The 17,962-nt window shown below is 41.1% G+C and overlaps 1 protein-coding gene and 1 pseudogene across 2 annotated transcripts in view; one reads left to right on the forward strand and one right to left on the reverse strand.

The window, feature by feature from the left end:
* Positions 1–17,962, forward strand: part of SMAD3 (SMAD family member 3) — a 159,562-nt gene that overhangs the window by 137,212 nt on the left and 4,388 nt on the right. For both annotated transcript variants that reach the window (XM_043984072.1, XM_043984071.1), the window contains exons 6-7: positions 11,105–11,317; positions 13,636–13,773. In XM_043984072.1, the coding sequence (XP_043840007.1) occupies positions 11,105–11,317; positions 13,636–13,773 (351 nt within the window). The remainder of the gene's footprint in view (positions 1–11,104; positions 11,318–13,635; positions 13,774–17,962) is intronic.
* LOC122744923 lies at positions 1,158–1,258 on the reverse strand (annotated as a pseudogene).

A 17,962-nucleotide genomic window follows, 5' to 3' on the forward strand; every position in this document is an offset into this window, starting at 1 on the left:
GGGGGGGTCCCTGAATTTGTTTGGAAAAAAGGAAATCTTTATTTTTTACTAAACTCTAACTAAAATTTAGCCTTTCTTTCAATTACTTAAAAAAATAACCAACCCAACAACCATGCTTTTGAGAAGGTGTCTGTCCAGGGGCTTCACCAGAGAGTGGCCAAAGGTAACATAATACATAGAAAGGTTAAGAACCCCTGGTTTAGAGGGTGGGGAGAAATCCTCCTGGTTTGGTTCCAGGGGGAGCCAGTTTACTAGTAAGACAGATTTTTCTTTGTGATTCAGTTGAAGGAAGGAAGGGTGGAGGGAGACAGAGACAGAGAGAGACAGAGACAGAGAGGCAGGCTTTGGTTACAGGTTTAGAAAGTTGGTTACTCTGGCCTTTGGATCACAATTGGAATCAAGTTCATAATGTCATTAATCATGGAGGGGGGTTGCAACTTAATATTTAATACTTAGAGTGTGGAAAAACACTTGAAAACCAGGCACGGGAAGAGAGCAGAGGGGTAAATGAAGGCAAATACAGATGTGAATTTCTTTTAACCCACCTCCCCCGATACATACTCATAAAAATGAATGTTTAAGGCAGGCTGAAAAGTTGAGCATTGTAAAATATGACAGGGATATGGTTTAACTTCTTTGTGCGAATGATTTCATTGTTAGTGTTGGGCGTTGCACAGGGAAAATCAAATTCCTGATGTGAAAGGACTGTAAGAATGATTAAAAACAAACTCTCCAGACTAGAAGCTATCTTATGCCCATGAAATTAAAGACAGAGATTGTGAACTTGACTTTTTGCTTCTAGTCTTTAAGTCTTGCTGTTTTAATTTTAAGTCTTGAATATTTAACACTAGGCATGGAGACTAGTTCTTTAAGAAGGAAAAACAATTTAGCAAGTTGGCACTGGCTCACCAGAGTTTGGGGTTCTGTTTAACACTTAGCCCAGTGCCTGGCACATAGGAGGTACTTAATAAATGCTTGTTGACTTTTTATTTTCTTATTATTTTTTACTTAAATTTTGGGGGCAGGGCAATGAGGGTTAAGTGACTTGCCCAGGGTCACACAGCTAGTGAGTGTCAAATGTCTGAGGCCGGATCTAAACTCAGGTCCTCCTGAATCCAGGGCCAGGGCCCTATCCACTGCACCACCTAGTTGCCCCCAATTTGTTGACTTTTTTCTTTTTTGTCATCCTTGCGTAGGGGCCATGCTGATCTTCTCTGTATCATTCCAATTTTAGTATATGTGCTGCCGAAGTGAGCACAACTTGTTGACTTGTTAAAGAAATACAATTAAAAAAGGCATGGTTTTCTTGAGAGCAATTGAGAGGACTGTGATGCCCAAACAGTGATTTGTAGAGGGTAATTTTTCCTAGCTATTTCCTCACATCCTTCCAAAAGAAGAAATTAATTTGAATTTCTCTCTATAATGTGCAGAAAAGAAAATGGAATTCTAGAAGGAAAATCATTTAAAGTGTTAGGATTAGAGGGGACTTGGTGACATCTTGTCCAATATTTCTTCAACTCTTTTTGTTCTGTGGAACCCTAGGGTGCTGCAAATCAATGCCAGGGGTCCTGAAGGGAAAAGAAAGGGATAATGAAAGGTAGTCCCACATAACATGTATGTTCAGTTCATGTGAAAAACCATTAAAGATTAGTCTAAATTGGTCATATGACTAAAAAATTGGTTTTTTATGGGCCTAGAATCATTCAGTGTACTAAATAATGTATAAAACAGAACCATTATGGTCTATTCTGTTATACAATATATTACATCACATCACATCACATGTCAGCCTGAATTCATAAACTAATTGATGTCTATTTCTTTTCTTTCTAAAAAATTGCTAAAAAATTTTTTGTACCAATCCTATCTATGGGCAATTGGGTAAACTTAGAAAAGTTGAAGAGACAAGGAAGCAAAGGGTTAATAATCAAGATTCTTATAATGAAATAAATACAGTGCCTCAAAAAGAGTATAATAAATCATAAAGAAATACATTTTTCTGGGTTTTGTTCTGTTACTTCTAATTTGGGCTTTCTTTTAGTGATCCGGAGGTCCAGCATAGTTATATTACCAAATTTAAAAAAATAGTTAAAAAGAAGAGATGGCAAGATGTGTATGCTGGACTTTGGCTTTGGTGTCCTGATGGATGTCTGAATGGGCATTGGAACAGTCTCCTAAAATATTGGCTTCTCAAAGGAAAGGCGAAAATGAAGCATTTTATAGAGCAAATTGTTGCAACAAATATTGTTCCCAATTATAAAACACTTTCTTGATTGCTAACACATCCTTCTCACTCATCAAGTTATTTATAACATTGTTAAATTCAGAATAACATTGATCTAAAAACAGAAGATACTCTAACAATTGGCTTTATTATGTTATCTTGATGACCTCTAAGGTTCAATCCAGATTCGAATCATGATCCTATGATCTTATTTGTATGTCTGTATTATCACAAGATCATAGGTTTAGAGCTGGAAGGGACCTTAAAGGATATTCAATAGACTCTCTTATTTAACCAGAGAGGTTAAGGGACTTGTCCAGAGTCACACAGCCAGTGAGTGTCTGAGTCAGGATTCAAAATTCATTTCTTCCAAACTCCAAATTCAGTGTTCTCTTTACTACACTTCCATCAGAAGCTTTGAATGTTCACTTTAACGTGTGAAAAAAAAATTTTATCATCAAAGAAATACATGATACAGAGAGTGGATATTAGATGACATTCTTCTCCCCCTGAATAGAAGTTTCAGAGCAGATATTAGACGACACCCCCCTCCAAAAATACCTAAAAACATGAATTCAGTAGGTATGTATTAAGTGTCTACTTTGTATGCAGTTTGTAGTAGGAACTTTAGCCTTACAAAATGATGCTCTTGACACTTTTGTCCTTTCCCTTTGCTTTCTTCTCCCCATAAGGACCAGACATTGTTAGTTATTTTTATGAGGGGGTAAGAGAAAATGCAGTTTTCCTAAATTGGGCTGGTTATTGCTGTCACTCCTCAGTGTGCTGGTAAATGTTTAACAACCAACTCTCTGGAGAGAAAATAAATGCAAGCATGACACACTTTAGAATTTAATTTGCATCAGTACCATTTTGGCCATCACTTCCTTAAGTCCAAACAATCAACAAAATAAATCAAGCTCTAGATTTGTAGAGTTTGCTCATTTCCAAGATCTAAATGCCCACACTGAAAACTTGTAAGCTTTCAAGACCTTGTTTGAGGTGCTTAAGTACATATCCCCACCACCCACCTCTGTTCTGCTCCCCATTCAAACACTGATTGCCCATTGGGCATCTCTACCTTCCTGAATCAAAACAACCTTTCGGACATCATAATACCATGGAGGGAAACCAAAGGGGTGGTGATCTCAGTAGAACATATCAGAAAACTACCAACAATCATAGCAGGTGCTTTGTGAAGGGTTGTCAAATTTGATTAGAAATGAGAAAATGGCATGGTGATTCTCCTGCTGTCATACAAAACTGGTGTGTGTGTGTGTGTGTGTGTGTGTGTGTGTGTGTGTGTGTTCCAGATTTTTGAGAGTGTAAAATTGGGGAGAAAATTTGGACAGAGAGGAGGAAGATTTATGATCTTGCTTGAGAAAATCCTTCCAGATGGGTAGGTTATTCCTTGGCTTTTCCTTGGGGATATGTATCAATGCTTTGAGTAAATTTAGGTATCATTTAATACCTTGAAGCAGTAATTTGTTAGTGATGTGAAGGTATCGGTGCACTTAGCCAGAGGCCCTCGGTGTCCAGTGAACAGCTTACTTGACTGTCAGGGTAAAGTCCTATCAGGGGTCTCCATTATATGAGAACTCCAATGTTGGCCTTCCCCAAACAGAACTGAGACTAGGTGTTTAGGAGATTTGATACTTAAATGGCACAAATGGGATGGGGTTTGGGGACGTGGAGGGAGGAACAGTATGTGACTTCTGGGCAAGTTATTGGATTTCTTCAAGCTTTTGCCAGATGGATTAGTGTTAGATTACAGGTTCTAGGAGTAAGTGGAACGTGGACACGGCCTATCTTGTTGCCTTTTGTTTGTTTCTTTTAACCATCTTCTCTGCCAAGTTTGGCTTCTGTCAGTGGTCCATTGGCCACATTAGATTTTTACACTATAGCATATTTCCCTCCTTTTGCCCTCCCTCTCCATCCCCCTCACCCCCAACTGGATTTGGTTCATTTACAGATGTTTTTAATAGACGTTTCAGATGCCAAGTGCTTGCCTCCTGGGTTTTATTCTTTTTTTCTTCTTCAAACAAAACAGAAGGAGTATGCCAGTGCAGAGCTGATCTCAATATTGAGGTTATTTAGGGAGTGTAGCCTGGCAAAGATCCAGTCCTAAGTTAAGGCAGTCTCTTGTTCCCAATGGAGAAGTTGGGCAACCTCCACTCTAGAGAGCATTTGGGTGACTCGTTGTTGTTGCTGTAGGTTCAGTCATCCTAAACACTTCTCCTTTGGCAGAGTAAATGAGCATCAAAGGGCCACAAATGGGCAGCCGGCAGAGGGAAAAGGTGTGGACTCCAAGTCAGTCTATAAGTAGCCAGGGATATTTGGGAGATAATTTGGAGGGAAGGAAGGAGGGGGCTGGAGAGAAGACAAATTTTATCATGGGTACTCAGGAATAATAAATAAGTGTCTGGGAGTAGTACTTCTCTAGGAGTCTGGTCATGTTTTGAAACTGAGCTTAACTAACCTAAATAACGCTATCTCAAAAAGCAGCTGTCAAACTTTTCTTTGGCTTGACTCCACAGCTCCCCAGAATGGGCATCTTCCTAATTAAGTGTCAGGCTCCGGCATTACAAATGTTTTCCACTAGTTGCTTTGATACGATGTTGTGTTGTCTGTTCAACATGTCCTTGGGAGGTGCAGGGATGTTTGGCGGAGACCTCAGATCTGCTTGGGAGGGCCCACTGACTCAAGCTGCTGTTATGATGGTCCCTGAATCCTGAGATATCATAGGCTACTGGTTCTCCAGACCAGCATTGGTGAGGAGCATTGTGTTTCAGTACTGGGTCAAACAAGGAAATGGGCATGGACTTGTTTGGCTCTGCTCTTCTATCTTTTTTTTTTTTTTTTTTGCGAGGCAGTGGGGGTTAAGTGACTTGGCCAGGGTCACACAGCCAGTAAGTGTCAAGTGCCTGAGGTCGGATTTGAACTCAGGTACTCCTGAATCCAGGGCGGGTGCTTTATCCACTGCGCCACCTAGCTGCCCCTCTGCTCTTCCATCTTTAATGGGGAACTAGTTATGCTTCCCCTCCCCACCACTGACCAAAGTTCACAGTTCACTGGACCGAGGCTAGGCCAGTAGGGGTGATCTGTTCAAGCAGAATCAGAGATTTCAGGTTGACTTTAAAGACACTTAAACTTAGCCAAGGAGAACAAAACCACAAGATCACAAAGCTAAAAGGGATGTTAGAAAGTCCAATTCCTTCCTTTTATGACCTGCAAACAGTCCTAGAGAGATGAAATGATTGCTGCAGGTCATATACCTAGTGAGAGGCAGAGCCAGGATAAGAACTAAGTCAGGTGAAATAAGGATTCCCACCTTTTCCTCCACCTCCCTAGTCCCCAGTGGTATCTGCTCTCATGGAATTTGGCTATTAGAATGGCATTAGAATAGCCATTTTTTATTATTTATACTTAAGCCATTAGCCACTAGTCATTTTAAATTAAATTTTCAAAGCAATATAATCTACATATTGGTGAACACATGGCTTAGAAAGTAGCTTATCTCATCATGATCCTTAAATAATAAGTAACATGTTTGGCACACTCTCATGGTGCCAATTAGGTCCATTCCCCGGAAGCCAGACCATCAGGTATAAGTTCCAGAGAATGTTGCTGTTGCCTCCTTCTTCCCAAAGGGCTAACAGGGCAAGTTCCTTTCCCCAATACCTCTGCCTCTCCCCACACCTTGGACCTCCATTGTTCCCAGTGATGGGAGTCCAGTCCTGAGCACCATCAGAGAGCTCTGATTGCCTTACTTTAATGTCAGGGCTTCTTTAATTTTTTTGGGGGGGGGCAGGGTAATGGGGATTAAGTGACTTGCTCAAGGTCACACAGCTAGTGAGTGTCAAGTGTCTGAGTCTGAATTTGAACTCAGGTCTTCCCAAATCCAGGGCCAGTGCTTTATCCACTGTGCCACCTAGCTGCCCCCGACATCAGGGCTTCTTAACCTGGGGTCCTTGAATTTCCAAGGAATCTGTGAATAGATTCCAGAGGGTCCATAAACTTGGATGGGGAAAAAGATTACCTCTTTTTCAAAATAATTGATTTCCTTTGTAATCCTATGTATTTCATTTCATGCATTTAAAAACTTCTGAAAAAGGATATATAGGCTTCACCAAACTGCCAAAGGGGTCTATGACATGAAAAAGTTTAAGAACCTTAATCTTATATCACAACCATATCACCTTACTCCATCCTTGAAAAGGTATAGTAATGGACAAGGATGACTCATATTTTCCATGTTGATACCATAGAAAGAAATGACTTACCCAGGACTGTATGGACAGTATCAGAATCAATGAGTCAATCAATCAGCAATTTATTAAACTTGCTGTATACCAGGCACTGGATATGAAAAAGTAAAAATGAAACAATTCCTGTCCTCAAAGAGCTTTCATTCCATCAAAAGAAATAGCATGTCCCAAATGAGAGCCCAGGTTTTTCCTAACTCCCATATACATTTTCCCACCTGTGTCATGAGATTTTGGGTATACACTCTTGATTGGAGTCACCAATTGAGCTAGAAATGAAATTGTTCATTTTTAGGTAGCAATCCATGAAGTTGTAGCCATTGGACATCTACTCAGACCCTAGTTGGTTTGGACTGTTTTTCCAAATCAGACTTTTTCATTTTTTTTATTTCTGTGTCATATCTAAGAACCTTATTATTCCACATTGGTTTTTTATTATAAAAGTATTTTATTATTTTCCAGCTACATGTAGAAAGTTTTCAACATTTGTTTTTATAAGATTTCTAGTTTCAAATTTTTCTCCCTCCCTGCCCTCCCCCCCATGACAGCAAGTAATCTGATATAGGTTATATATGTACATTAACATTAAACATATTTCTACATTTGTCATATTATAAGAGAAGAATCAGAGCAAAAAGGAAAAACCTCAAAGAAGAAAAACAGCACCAAAACCAAAAGTAATAGTATGGTTCAATTTGCATCCATATTCCACAATTCTTTTTTTCCTGGATTTGGAGAGCCTTTTCCATCATGAGTCCTTTGGAACTATCTTGTACCATTGTATTGCTGAGAAGAATCAAGTCTATCACAGTTGATCAACACATAATGTTGATGATACCGTGTACAATGTTCTCCTGGTTCTGCTCATCTCACTCATCATCAGTTCATGCAAGGCTTTTTCATTTTTTAAAGCTTTTAAGTGAGTTTGGACTTATGCTCTAGTCTGGTTATTTCCCCCAGAGTGAGAGTGTGTTGTAGAGACAGAAAAGAAGACTTGAACCCAAGTCTCAGCCAAGGTGAAATTCTCTTGTTTGTTCTTTCATGGCTGGGCCACCATCACAGAAGTCAGGAGCTATAAGCATAGAGAACCTAAATGTTACATAAGACAAAACAAACCTTTTATGGAACCTTTATGAAAAACACTGCTTATGGCACGTAGCATCTTGCAGTGACCTTAGTCTTGTAGATTAGTATTAATCTGTTACACATCTAGTTTATCTAGATTTCAGCAAAGCATTTGATCAAGCCATGCCATCCTTATGGACAAGATGAAATGTCAAAAGACAAATGAGCATATGGTTATTTGATTTAGAACTGCTAAATGACTGGATTCAAAGAATAGTTGTTAGTCAGTTCATGTCACCTTGGAAAGAAGTCTTCAATGGAGTGTCCCAAGCATCTGTCCTTGGCCGTGTGCTGTTGAACATTTTTATCAATGGTTTCGGATAAAGACACAGATGGCATGATTATCTAGTATGCAGATGACACAAAGCTTTAAGGGATAGCTAACACATTGGATGATAGTCAGTATGCAGAGAGGGAGAAAAACAGGCTGGAGTGTTGGTCCAAGTTAAATAAGAAGCTAAGTAAGAATAAATGTAAAGTCCTACATTTGATTTCAGGAAACTTGACAAGTATGAGATGGGGGCTTAGCAGTTGGTCCAAAAAAGATTGTACGTGTTTTAGTGGATTCAGAACTCAATGTGAGTCAGCAGACCAATAGGGAAGCAGCCCCCCAACACACACACACACACACACACACACACACATACACACACACACACACATGTTATGAGACAAGTGATGTCCAGAATAAGGAAGGTGAGTTACATGCCCTGCCCTACTCACACCATATTTGGAATATTGTGTTCAGTTGTGGATGACACACTTTACAAAGACGTTGGTCAATTGGAAAGTTATAAGTCTGATGAAGGACCTCGAAGTCATGTCATGTAGGGATCAATTGAAGAAACTAAGAGAAGACTAAGGAACTTGAAAATTTTAAATTATGGGCATGACAGTCATCTTCAGGCATTTGAAGGGCTATCACAGAGAAAAGGGAATAGACTTGTTTTGCTTGGCCCCCTAGAATAAAACTAGGAATAATGAATAGAAATTTTGGAAATGTATATTTAGACCAAATTTAAGGAAAATCTTCCCATATGACAGCTCTCCAAAAGTAGAATGGGAAACCTTGGGATCTAGTGAGCTTCCTCTCACTGGAGAGGAAGGCTTGGGTGGTCACTCTTTGTCAGGGATATTGTAGGGAGGATTTTTGTCCGGGAATGACCAGATGACCACTGAAGTTCTTCCCAACTCTGAGATTCAGTGAACTTAATGTTTGCATTCAGTGGGTATATTCCTGAACAGTTAGCACTTCAAAAGTAATGTAAGCTATAACCAAGATCCTCAAGGAACCGATTGGGACATCAGACACATTTCCTAATAATATGAGGCTGTCCCAGAAGACATTTTCTTTTGAGAGAAGAATCTCAAGAGATCTTGTCCAGCCACCATTTCTGCTGCAAACAAGTTGAATGACGTGGGGCAAGTAAGTCACTGAACATGATTCAGTCCTCTAGTAGGGTTGAGGTTGGGCTTCAGTTTCCCTATCTGTACTATGAAGGCATTAAACTCACCGCTCAGACTTCTTTCAGTGCTCTCCTATTATTCTACCAATCCCATTTAAGGCAGGGTCTATTTGAATGGTTCAAACTATTCATGCCATAAGTGTTCATAGAAGAGGGAGGTCATAAAGGGCGTGAGCAAATGGAAAAGTTCTCATGGTGGATGTGGAATTTGAGCCAGTCCCTTAAGCATAGGTTGGATTTGGATAAGTTGACTTGGCGGTAGGAGGAAGGAGCACATTCCATCCATGTGGAAGAATCAAGATGAATAAATATGTAGGGGCAGTAGCTTGCTCGATGTGGCCTGGGAAAAGTGCAGAGGACAGCCTGGCTAAAGCAATCAGTCAATTAACAAGCATTTCACAATCGCCAATCAATGAACAGACATTTGTTAAGGCGTCTACTATATATGCCAACTACTATGCTAAGCACTGCAATACAAAGACAAAAAAAAATATGAGTCTGCCTATTCTCACAGAACTTACATCCCTAATAATAGGTGAAACAACGTGTACTATATAAGCATATACAGAATATTTTCTTAAAATTAGGTAGTTAAATATAAGACAGGGAGGGAAGGCACTAGCAGTTGGGAAATATATAAGCATATATAAAAATACAAGGTGATTGTGTGTGTGTGTGTGTGTGTGTGTGTGTGTGTGTGTGTGTGTGTGTGTGTGTGTGTGTGTGTAGAGGCACCAGCAACTTCAGTGATCAGGAACAGCTTCAGGTGCTTTAGCTGAGCTCTGGAGAATCTAGGGTTTCTAACAGGCTATTTGGGAAGAAATGAATTGAGATAGGTGGGGTGGAGCTAGATTAGGAAAAAGTAATCAGAGCAGAAATGAGTGTGGATACCTTTTGGGAACCTTGGAAGTACGACTAGAAGGTTGATTTTTGAGAAGGGCTGGGATAGGTTTACACTAGCTGTGTTGAGTAATTAGTGTAACCAATGACCATTTCTTCCTGCACCAAAGATGGCACAGACTTTTTTAACCTCTGTAATTAGGTTGGCTATTTCTCTGAGGTAAGTGGTGCCCTTCACCAGCAATCTGTTTCCTCAAGTGCTACTTCAGATGAGATTTTGTAGGTTAAAAATGATTATATAAATGATATCAGTTTCTTTTCCATAATATTTATATTTAACACCTTAAGTTTGTAGCCTGCTTTATGCTTTTCAGAGAACTTTTTCTGATACTGTCTCATATGATCTTTGCAAGTTTTATATCAGGAAAGTTATTGAAAGAGTATATGCAATCCTTACAATAGTAAATGACTTACATGAGGCAAGTTTTTTTTGTTTTGTTTTGTTTTGCGGGGCAATGGGGGTTAAGTGACTTGCCCAGGGTCACACAGCTAGTAAGTGTCAAGTGTCTGAGGCCGGATTTGAACTCCTGAATCCAGGGACGGTGCTTTATCCACTGCGCCACGTAGATGCCCCTCGAGGCAAGTTTTATTCCCATTTCACAGATGAAGAAACTGGCCCAGAGTGTTTTAAATGAGCTGTGTATACAATATCACATAGTATGTTTGTGATACTTCTGGGAGTGGAACCCAGGTCTCCTGAATATCACGTGTTTATCAAAGTAATTATCAGTGTTTGTTCATTCATTTGTTCTTTCTTTCATAATTAAACATAAACTTAGTAACCATCGGCAAAAAAAAAAAAAATCCAGATGTACAAACAAAAATAAAACTGATTGTTTAGGCACTTGTAAACTTTCCAATACATATTCACAGTTTGTTTAAAGGAAAAGTGTTAATCTTAATAAGAGTTACAAAATCATTCCATTTCTGTATCCCTTTCTGAGCTTTTGAAAAATACTTTTTTCCTCTGGATTTTGTTATCATCATTTTCATATTATCACTGGGGTGTTTTGTTTTTTCTAAAAATCTCTCTCCATTATTTTGTATGTCTTCCCATTTTCTTTTAGTGTTTCACAATGGTCACACTGCCTGATGACTCACTTTGTGTCCTTTCGTGTCTTGTACAGATCTACAGCCTGTCACATACTGTGAGCCGGCCTTCTGGTGCTCCATCTCCTACTATGAGCTGAACCAGAGGGTGGGGGAGACTTTCCATGCCTCTCAGCCTTCCATGACAGTGGATGGTTTCACTGACCCATCCAACTCGGAGCGCTTCTGTCTGGGTCTATTGTCCAATGTGAACAGGAATGCGGCTGTGGAGCTCACCAGACGGCACATTGGTAAATACGTCCCCCATTTCCCTGCCTGCCTTCCCAGAGTAGGCTGAAGCTGTCTGTCCCACAGAGGCTTGAGCAGAGGGGTGGTTTGCTGAGGAACAGTGGGAAGTGAATGCCCAGGTCATTGCAGCTTCCTTGAGAAAGTACAAGCAACATCAATTCCTCTGACCATTTCCAGTTTCATACCCCATTATTCTCTGGGCATAGTGCTTCATTGATGACTATCTCTACCTTTCCCCCCTACCCTTTTCCCTCCTTTTCCTAGATACTTCCACCTAAAGATACAAAATTTCTGGAAATTTTGAAGGCAGGAAACAAATGAACTTATCTTGGGGGAGGAAATAGATGATGGTGAAAAATGGAAATGTATGCAATATAGGTTGGGTTTTTTTGGGTTTGTTCTTTAAGCAGCAGGTGATGCACATGGTGTTGCAGCAGAACGAATTTTAGATTTGGAGTCAAAGGACTTGGATGTAAATCCCTGCTCTGACACTTTCTATATTGTATGACTTTGGAAAAGTCACTTAACTTCTCTGGCCCTCAGTTTCCCCACCTGTAAAATAAGGGGATTGGACTAGATGATCTCTAAGGGCCTTCCAGCTGCAGATCTGTGATGCTTTGACTCTTTACAGAGTCACTTAGTTGAGAAACATAAAAATGTATCAAGCATGTGTAGAATTTGATTTACTTGTAAAATTGCTGTTATATTTAGAGATATGAAGGCAGACAGAAAAGAAGCCAAATTGGGGAAAACATTTTAATATGTGAGTGTATGTTTAAAAAGCACAATTTCCAAAGGGGACCTCCCCTCACCCCCACACTTGATTTTTCTAGGCCTTGTTATCCCTATTCCCATACTCTCCTCTAGTTCCGTATTTCTCAACTCAGCACAGTTGCCCTTCTGCCTTCTTCCAACAACTGTACAGTTATCCCTTCCACATCCTGACTTTGCCCATTGATGTTTCAATATATCGCCAGTCGGCATAAGAAATGAAATGGGAACTTTTGGGGAGTTTTGCAGAAGCCACAGATGACATGCAAAGGCCAACAGATGACACAGAAACAGTTTAGAAACTCCGAAATGCATAAAATATGTGTATAGTATTGTATGACATTAACATTTTATCTTTTAATACCATAATCATTCAGACTTCTCTGGTATGAAGGGAGGGCAAAATAATTGTATATAGATTTTTCCATATGATAGGGGTACCATGCTCCTAGCCCCCCATGATGTGGAAGAGATAACTGTATTACAATCCTACCCATCAGCATCTCCTATGTCCCCTAGATACCAGTCCAATAGAAATGACAAAAACTAGAGTGGTGAAAATGGGAAGGGCAGAATGAGTACAGGAAGCTTACTTTATGCTGCCTTTCCTCATTGTTGATATGCTCATTGCCTCAGCATATGACCTAGGGTTTACTTCTCTGATCTCTTCCTTATTCTTCTTCCCAAGGAACGTGATTGGTGACCCTTTCCTACAGGAGACAGAGAACATCACTGTGGCCAGAGAGGCAGGGATAGACAGAGAGACAGAGATAGAGAGAGAGAGAAAGAAAGAGAGAGAGAGAGAGAGAGAGAGAGAGAGAGAGAGAGAGCGCATGTTAGAGGCTTTACGTAATTGGATTTGAAACAAATTTAAAAATAGATTGTCCATCTGGGGCGAATTTGAAAACAAGATGGAAAATTGTATGTTAAGCCTATGGAAAGTTTTTTTTTTTTTAATGGAAAGTTTTAAAAGTTTTTTGGGGGAATGAGGTGGGGAGGGATGGTCAGGAGAGAAGCATGTGTGATCAGATTCAGTAGTCACCACTAATAGCCAAAGAGTTGGGACCTGGAAGGGAGGGGAAGGTCTGCCCAGTTTGGCAAGATGTCCAGAAAGAGCCATTCCTGAGCTGGTTGTCTTTTGTGAACTGAACTTCTCTTTTGCCTGAGACCTTGCATAGGGTATTCTGCTTGTTTCAGGATGATGGCTATGGAAAAGTCATACTGTCCATTCTTTTAAGTCATGTTTTCAATTGCTCCTCATCCTTTCCTCTCTTTTGAGGGGGACAGAAGTGAAACTTAACAGCTGAACATTTCAGATTGGGGGTGGTGGTGGTGAAGTACCCTGGTAACCCTTGGCCTTTAATTGAATGTGTGAGTTGGGTTGAGGAAAGGGGGGAGAACATGTACTTGGCGCTCTGAGTGTGAAAATCCATGATCACAGTTTGTCTTGCAGACTGACATGGATGACAGCGGCTGTGCTTTGGACAATGAACAGTGTCCAAAGTGGTGCTGGGAAACCTAAACATTTCCATTGGTGTTTGTTCCGTAGGCAGAGGAGTGCGGCTCTATTACATCGGTGGGGAGGTCTTTGCCGAATGCCTCAGTGACAGTGCCATTTTTGTCCAGTCCCCCAACTGTAACCAGCGCTATGGTTGGCACCCGGCAACCGTCTGCAAGATTCCACCAGGTAATTCAGCCCAGGGGCCCTCCCCAGCTCCCTCCCCCTATTCTGAAAACCAGAGGGTATCTGAGTGCATTTCTTTCCTGTTCAGCCTTTCTTCCCCATCAGTGTTTGCACAGTGGCCTTCTCACTGATTCGACCTTCTTGGAGGGTTTCCTTGGGTGCTTTCATGGAGTTCCCTGGGGGCAGAAATGGCATTTATTGAATTGTCTTTAAACAGTGACCAGCACAGTATCATGTGCAAAAGAGATGCTTATTAACTATTGGCTGACAGTGCAGGCCATATGGAGTCTTCAAGATCCCCTTAGTCATATATCTTATTGGATGAGGACAAGGGCCTAACTCAGGGGAGACTCAGGCTGGTTGCTGGAGATCCTAGTATCACTGACATAGACTTGGAAGGGTCCTTAACAGTCATCTGATTTGACCCCCCTCAATTTTACAGATGAGGAAACTGAGGCCCAAAGAAATTGCTTTGCTCAAATCCCAAAGATAGTTAAGTGGCAAAGTATTAATTTGAACTTGGTTCCTTTGCCTCAAAACCTAGCACCCTACCTTGTCCTTCCCTTGTTCACAACTTAGGGTGTCTGACTTTTCAGTTTGTGGCATAAATACATTTTTGTCTCCCCTTTTGTACTGGTATTAGCAGATTTGCAGAGAAAGAAACAATTTAAAAGTCCCAGAAAACAGGCAAGTTGGAATGATGTTTGCAATACAAATTTAAGAATAGCCTGGATTTTTTTTGGGGGGGGGGTTGGGGAGAAGTGCTATTGGCAACTGCAGGAACAGAAGTGAAGGGAAAAACAGAAGTTGTAGAGGTATCAAGGGCAGCTAGGTGGCACAGTGGATAGAGTGCCAGGCCTGGAGTCAGGAAGACCTGAATTCAAATCCAGCCTTAAACACTTGCTAATTGTGTGATCCTGGGCAAGGCATTTCATCCTGTTTGCCTCAGTTTCTTCATCTCTCAAATGAGCTGGAGAAGGAAATGGCAAACCACACTAGCATCTTTGCAAGAAAACCCCAGATGGGTTCACGAAGAATAGGACATAACTGAAAAATGACTAAACAATAGAGATACCAACTTCAGATCATTGTAAGGCCAGACTTCCTGACGTTACAAGCTTTCAGAAAGTGGAATGGACTGTATTGGAAGCAGTGGGTCTCTTGCCCTTGTGCCCTCCCCCCCCCCCCATTCAGGGAAGAGGTAGAGGGGGATTCTTGTTCAGGTAGATGGCCTGCAAGATACTTTACAACTCAGAGTTCCTGGCTCTCTTTTCCCTTGAACCACTTCAGTTTTTGATCAGTTCTTCTGGTTGTTGTTTTCCTCTTGAAGGGGAGGGGGGAGAGTGTGGACTGGAGGGCTCCTAGTGCTACTAGTTAGTAGATGAAAGGTTGGTGTGTTCTGACATTGCTTCTCACCTCTGGGGATTTTTATCATTTGTTTTTGTTTCTCTGGTTTACATATTCTTGGTACTCCAAAAAGGGGGGGTAGGGGGTAGATATTTCAGTAAAAAGGGTTTGTTTGGGGGTTTTTTGGGTGGGGCAATGAGAGTTAAGTGACTTGCCCAGGGTCACATAGCTAGTAAGTGTCAAGTGTCTGAGGCCAAATTTGAACTCAGGTCCTCCTGAATCCAGGGCTGGTGCTTTATCCACTGTGCCATTTAGCTGCCCTAAAAAGGGGTTTTGTTGATACTAGTTCTCCCCTTCCTCTTTCCTCAGCCTTCTCTAAATGCATCCTTAAGCCCACCTTTTAAGAGATCTTTCATTCTATGGCAGATGAATTAAAAGCCCTTCTTCAGTTAACTAAAGAATCACTCACACACACACACACACACACACACACACAAACTTCTAGAGGGTTTCTAGCTGGCTGTGTAGAAACAGAAGCTTCTGGGGGCCCATCTGCCAGGTTTCTTCCTTTGTTAATTTGGAGCCTAGTGTTATCATTTTAGTTTGCATATCAACGGAGCCAGCCTTCCCTGTATAAAGCCTCCAAGTTATCAATGCATCAAACTTCACTTTCCCTCTACCCCTTGTATGCCCTGGATCAGCATGAAATTAGATCTTGCGACTTGCTTTGGTTTGTCAGCTGAATCGATCATAAAACCTATTCCCTGTGCCCTCTTTTATCTACTGTTCCCATCCCCTCCAAGTGGAGGTGTTCCATTGTAATTACACACTCTTCTGTTCTACTGTGAGGGCCAGAGAAATGGTTGGGTTCTTGTCAGCAGACTAAGCCTTGGAAACTAGGCAAAGAGTTGGTTGTTCTTGACTTTGTGTAAAGTTTAATTAAGCCCACAGGATAAAGTCCTAATGCCCACTTGAATTAAATTATAAGTAGCAGCCAAGTCGCCATGCTCACCCTTTAAAAAAATGTTTCATGCTTGCTGGTCTCCACACTTTTCTTCATTCTCTGCTATCCATATGAAATACTGCCTCCTCCACTGAAGCTTTCTTCGGTTATGTCAGCCAGAAGTGAACATCAGAAGTTCCTGTATTTACCACTCAATTAGTCAATGAACATTAAGAGCCTACTATATGCCAGGCACTGTCCTAAACACTGGGGATATCATTAGGGCTACCCCTGCCCTCCAGGAGTTCACAATCTAATGGAATCTAGAAGGGATTTTTAGAGGACATTTGATTCAACTTTTAAGATGCCCCTCCCATGTTAAGCTCATTACCTCTCTTACTTGTTCAGTCATTTTAGTTGTCTTGACTCTTTTTGTCCCCATTTAGAGCTTTCCTGGCCAAGATAGTGCAGTGGCTTGCCATTTCCTTCTCCAGCTCATTTTACAGATGAGGAAACTGAGGCAAATGTGATTAAGTGACTTGCCCAGGGTCACACAGCTAGAAAGCATCTGAGGTTGAATTTGAACTCAGGTCTTCCTAACTCCAGGCCTGGTGCACCTAGCTGCCCTACCATACTGCTAACTCAAGCCCTGACTAATACCACCTCCCTCAGCCTCCTCTCCTCTCTGGTAGGATGACTTCTGGGTGGAGTACCAGTGCCTTCTTTTATAGAGGGCAGAAACTGGACCTTTTGGTTCGCTCCATTCTGCATCAGCTGCTCTTCCTGGTTTCAGCTCTATGGAACCAGATACACCCTGCTGTTCCATTCCTCCCTTCTTCTTCCCTCCCTCTCCTGCCTCCTTTTGTGTATTGTCTCTTCCCATTAGATTATAAGCTTCTTGAAGACAGGGACTGTCTTTTTATTAATTTTATTTCCAGCACTTGGCAGTGTTAGGCACATAGTAGGCGTTTGCTAAATATTTATTGGATTGGGTTGAACCTTTTTATTTTACAGATGAGAAAACTGAAGCTCAGAGAGGTAGACAACATCAGCAGGTACTGCCCCAGAATTTAGACCCAGATTCCAACTCCAAACCCAGTGTTCTTTGCCCTGCATCACACTCCTTTCTTGGGCCTCCTCTGGGCATTTTGATTATATGACTCCAACAATAGTGTGATTTTAGAGCCATGAGGGGTATCAGAGATCACAAAGTACAGCGCCTTTATTTTATGAATGAGTAACCAGTGTGGTCATGGCTACACAGTGATGTGACCAGTACTAGAATGCAGAAAAGAACTCTGGGATTATAGTCACATGTTTGGAGTTTGTGTTTTGGCTCTGGGATTTATTAGTGTTGTGACCACTAGGGAGTCCCTTAACCTCCCTCTCTTTTGGTTTCCTCATGTATAAAATGGAGGTAATACCTGTGTGATCTTTCTCACTGGATTGTTGTGAGGCTCAAATGAGATAATGTATGTGAATGACGCTGATTGATGGATACACAGCTAGTAAGTGTCTGAGGCTAGAGTTGAACTCAGGAATATGGAGTATTACAGGGGAATCTATAAGCCAACAATAAGGTTTTTGTCTTCTGTAGAAGTGGACCTCATCATAATTTCATTATCCTTGATGCCTTTGCCTCCCCCTTTCCCTCTACTGATGCAAATCCCAACCAGGGATTGGGCCCACTCCTTCCATATAAAGCCTTCTCTGACCATTCCAGCCCATTATGATATTTCCTTGCTCTGATCCCTCACAGTGCTTTCTACTATGCAATCTAATGTCTTAATTCCATACCAATGTATTCTTTAATTGTTTCCTATGGATGTCTTGTCTCAAACAGAATGTAAGATCCTTGAGGGCAGGGATCATATTTTGTACTTCTTATATAGCACATGCACA

Source organism: Dromiciops gliroides, chromosome 2 (genome assembly GCF_019393635.1).
Source record: "Dromiciops gliroides isolate mDroGli1 chromosome 2, mDroGli1.pri, whole genome shotgun sequence".
NCBI lineage: Eukaryota > Metazoa > Chordata > Mammalia > Microbiotheria > Microbiotheriidae > Dromiciops > Dromiciops gliroides.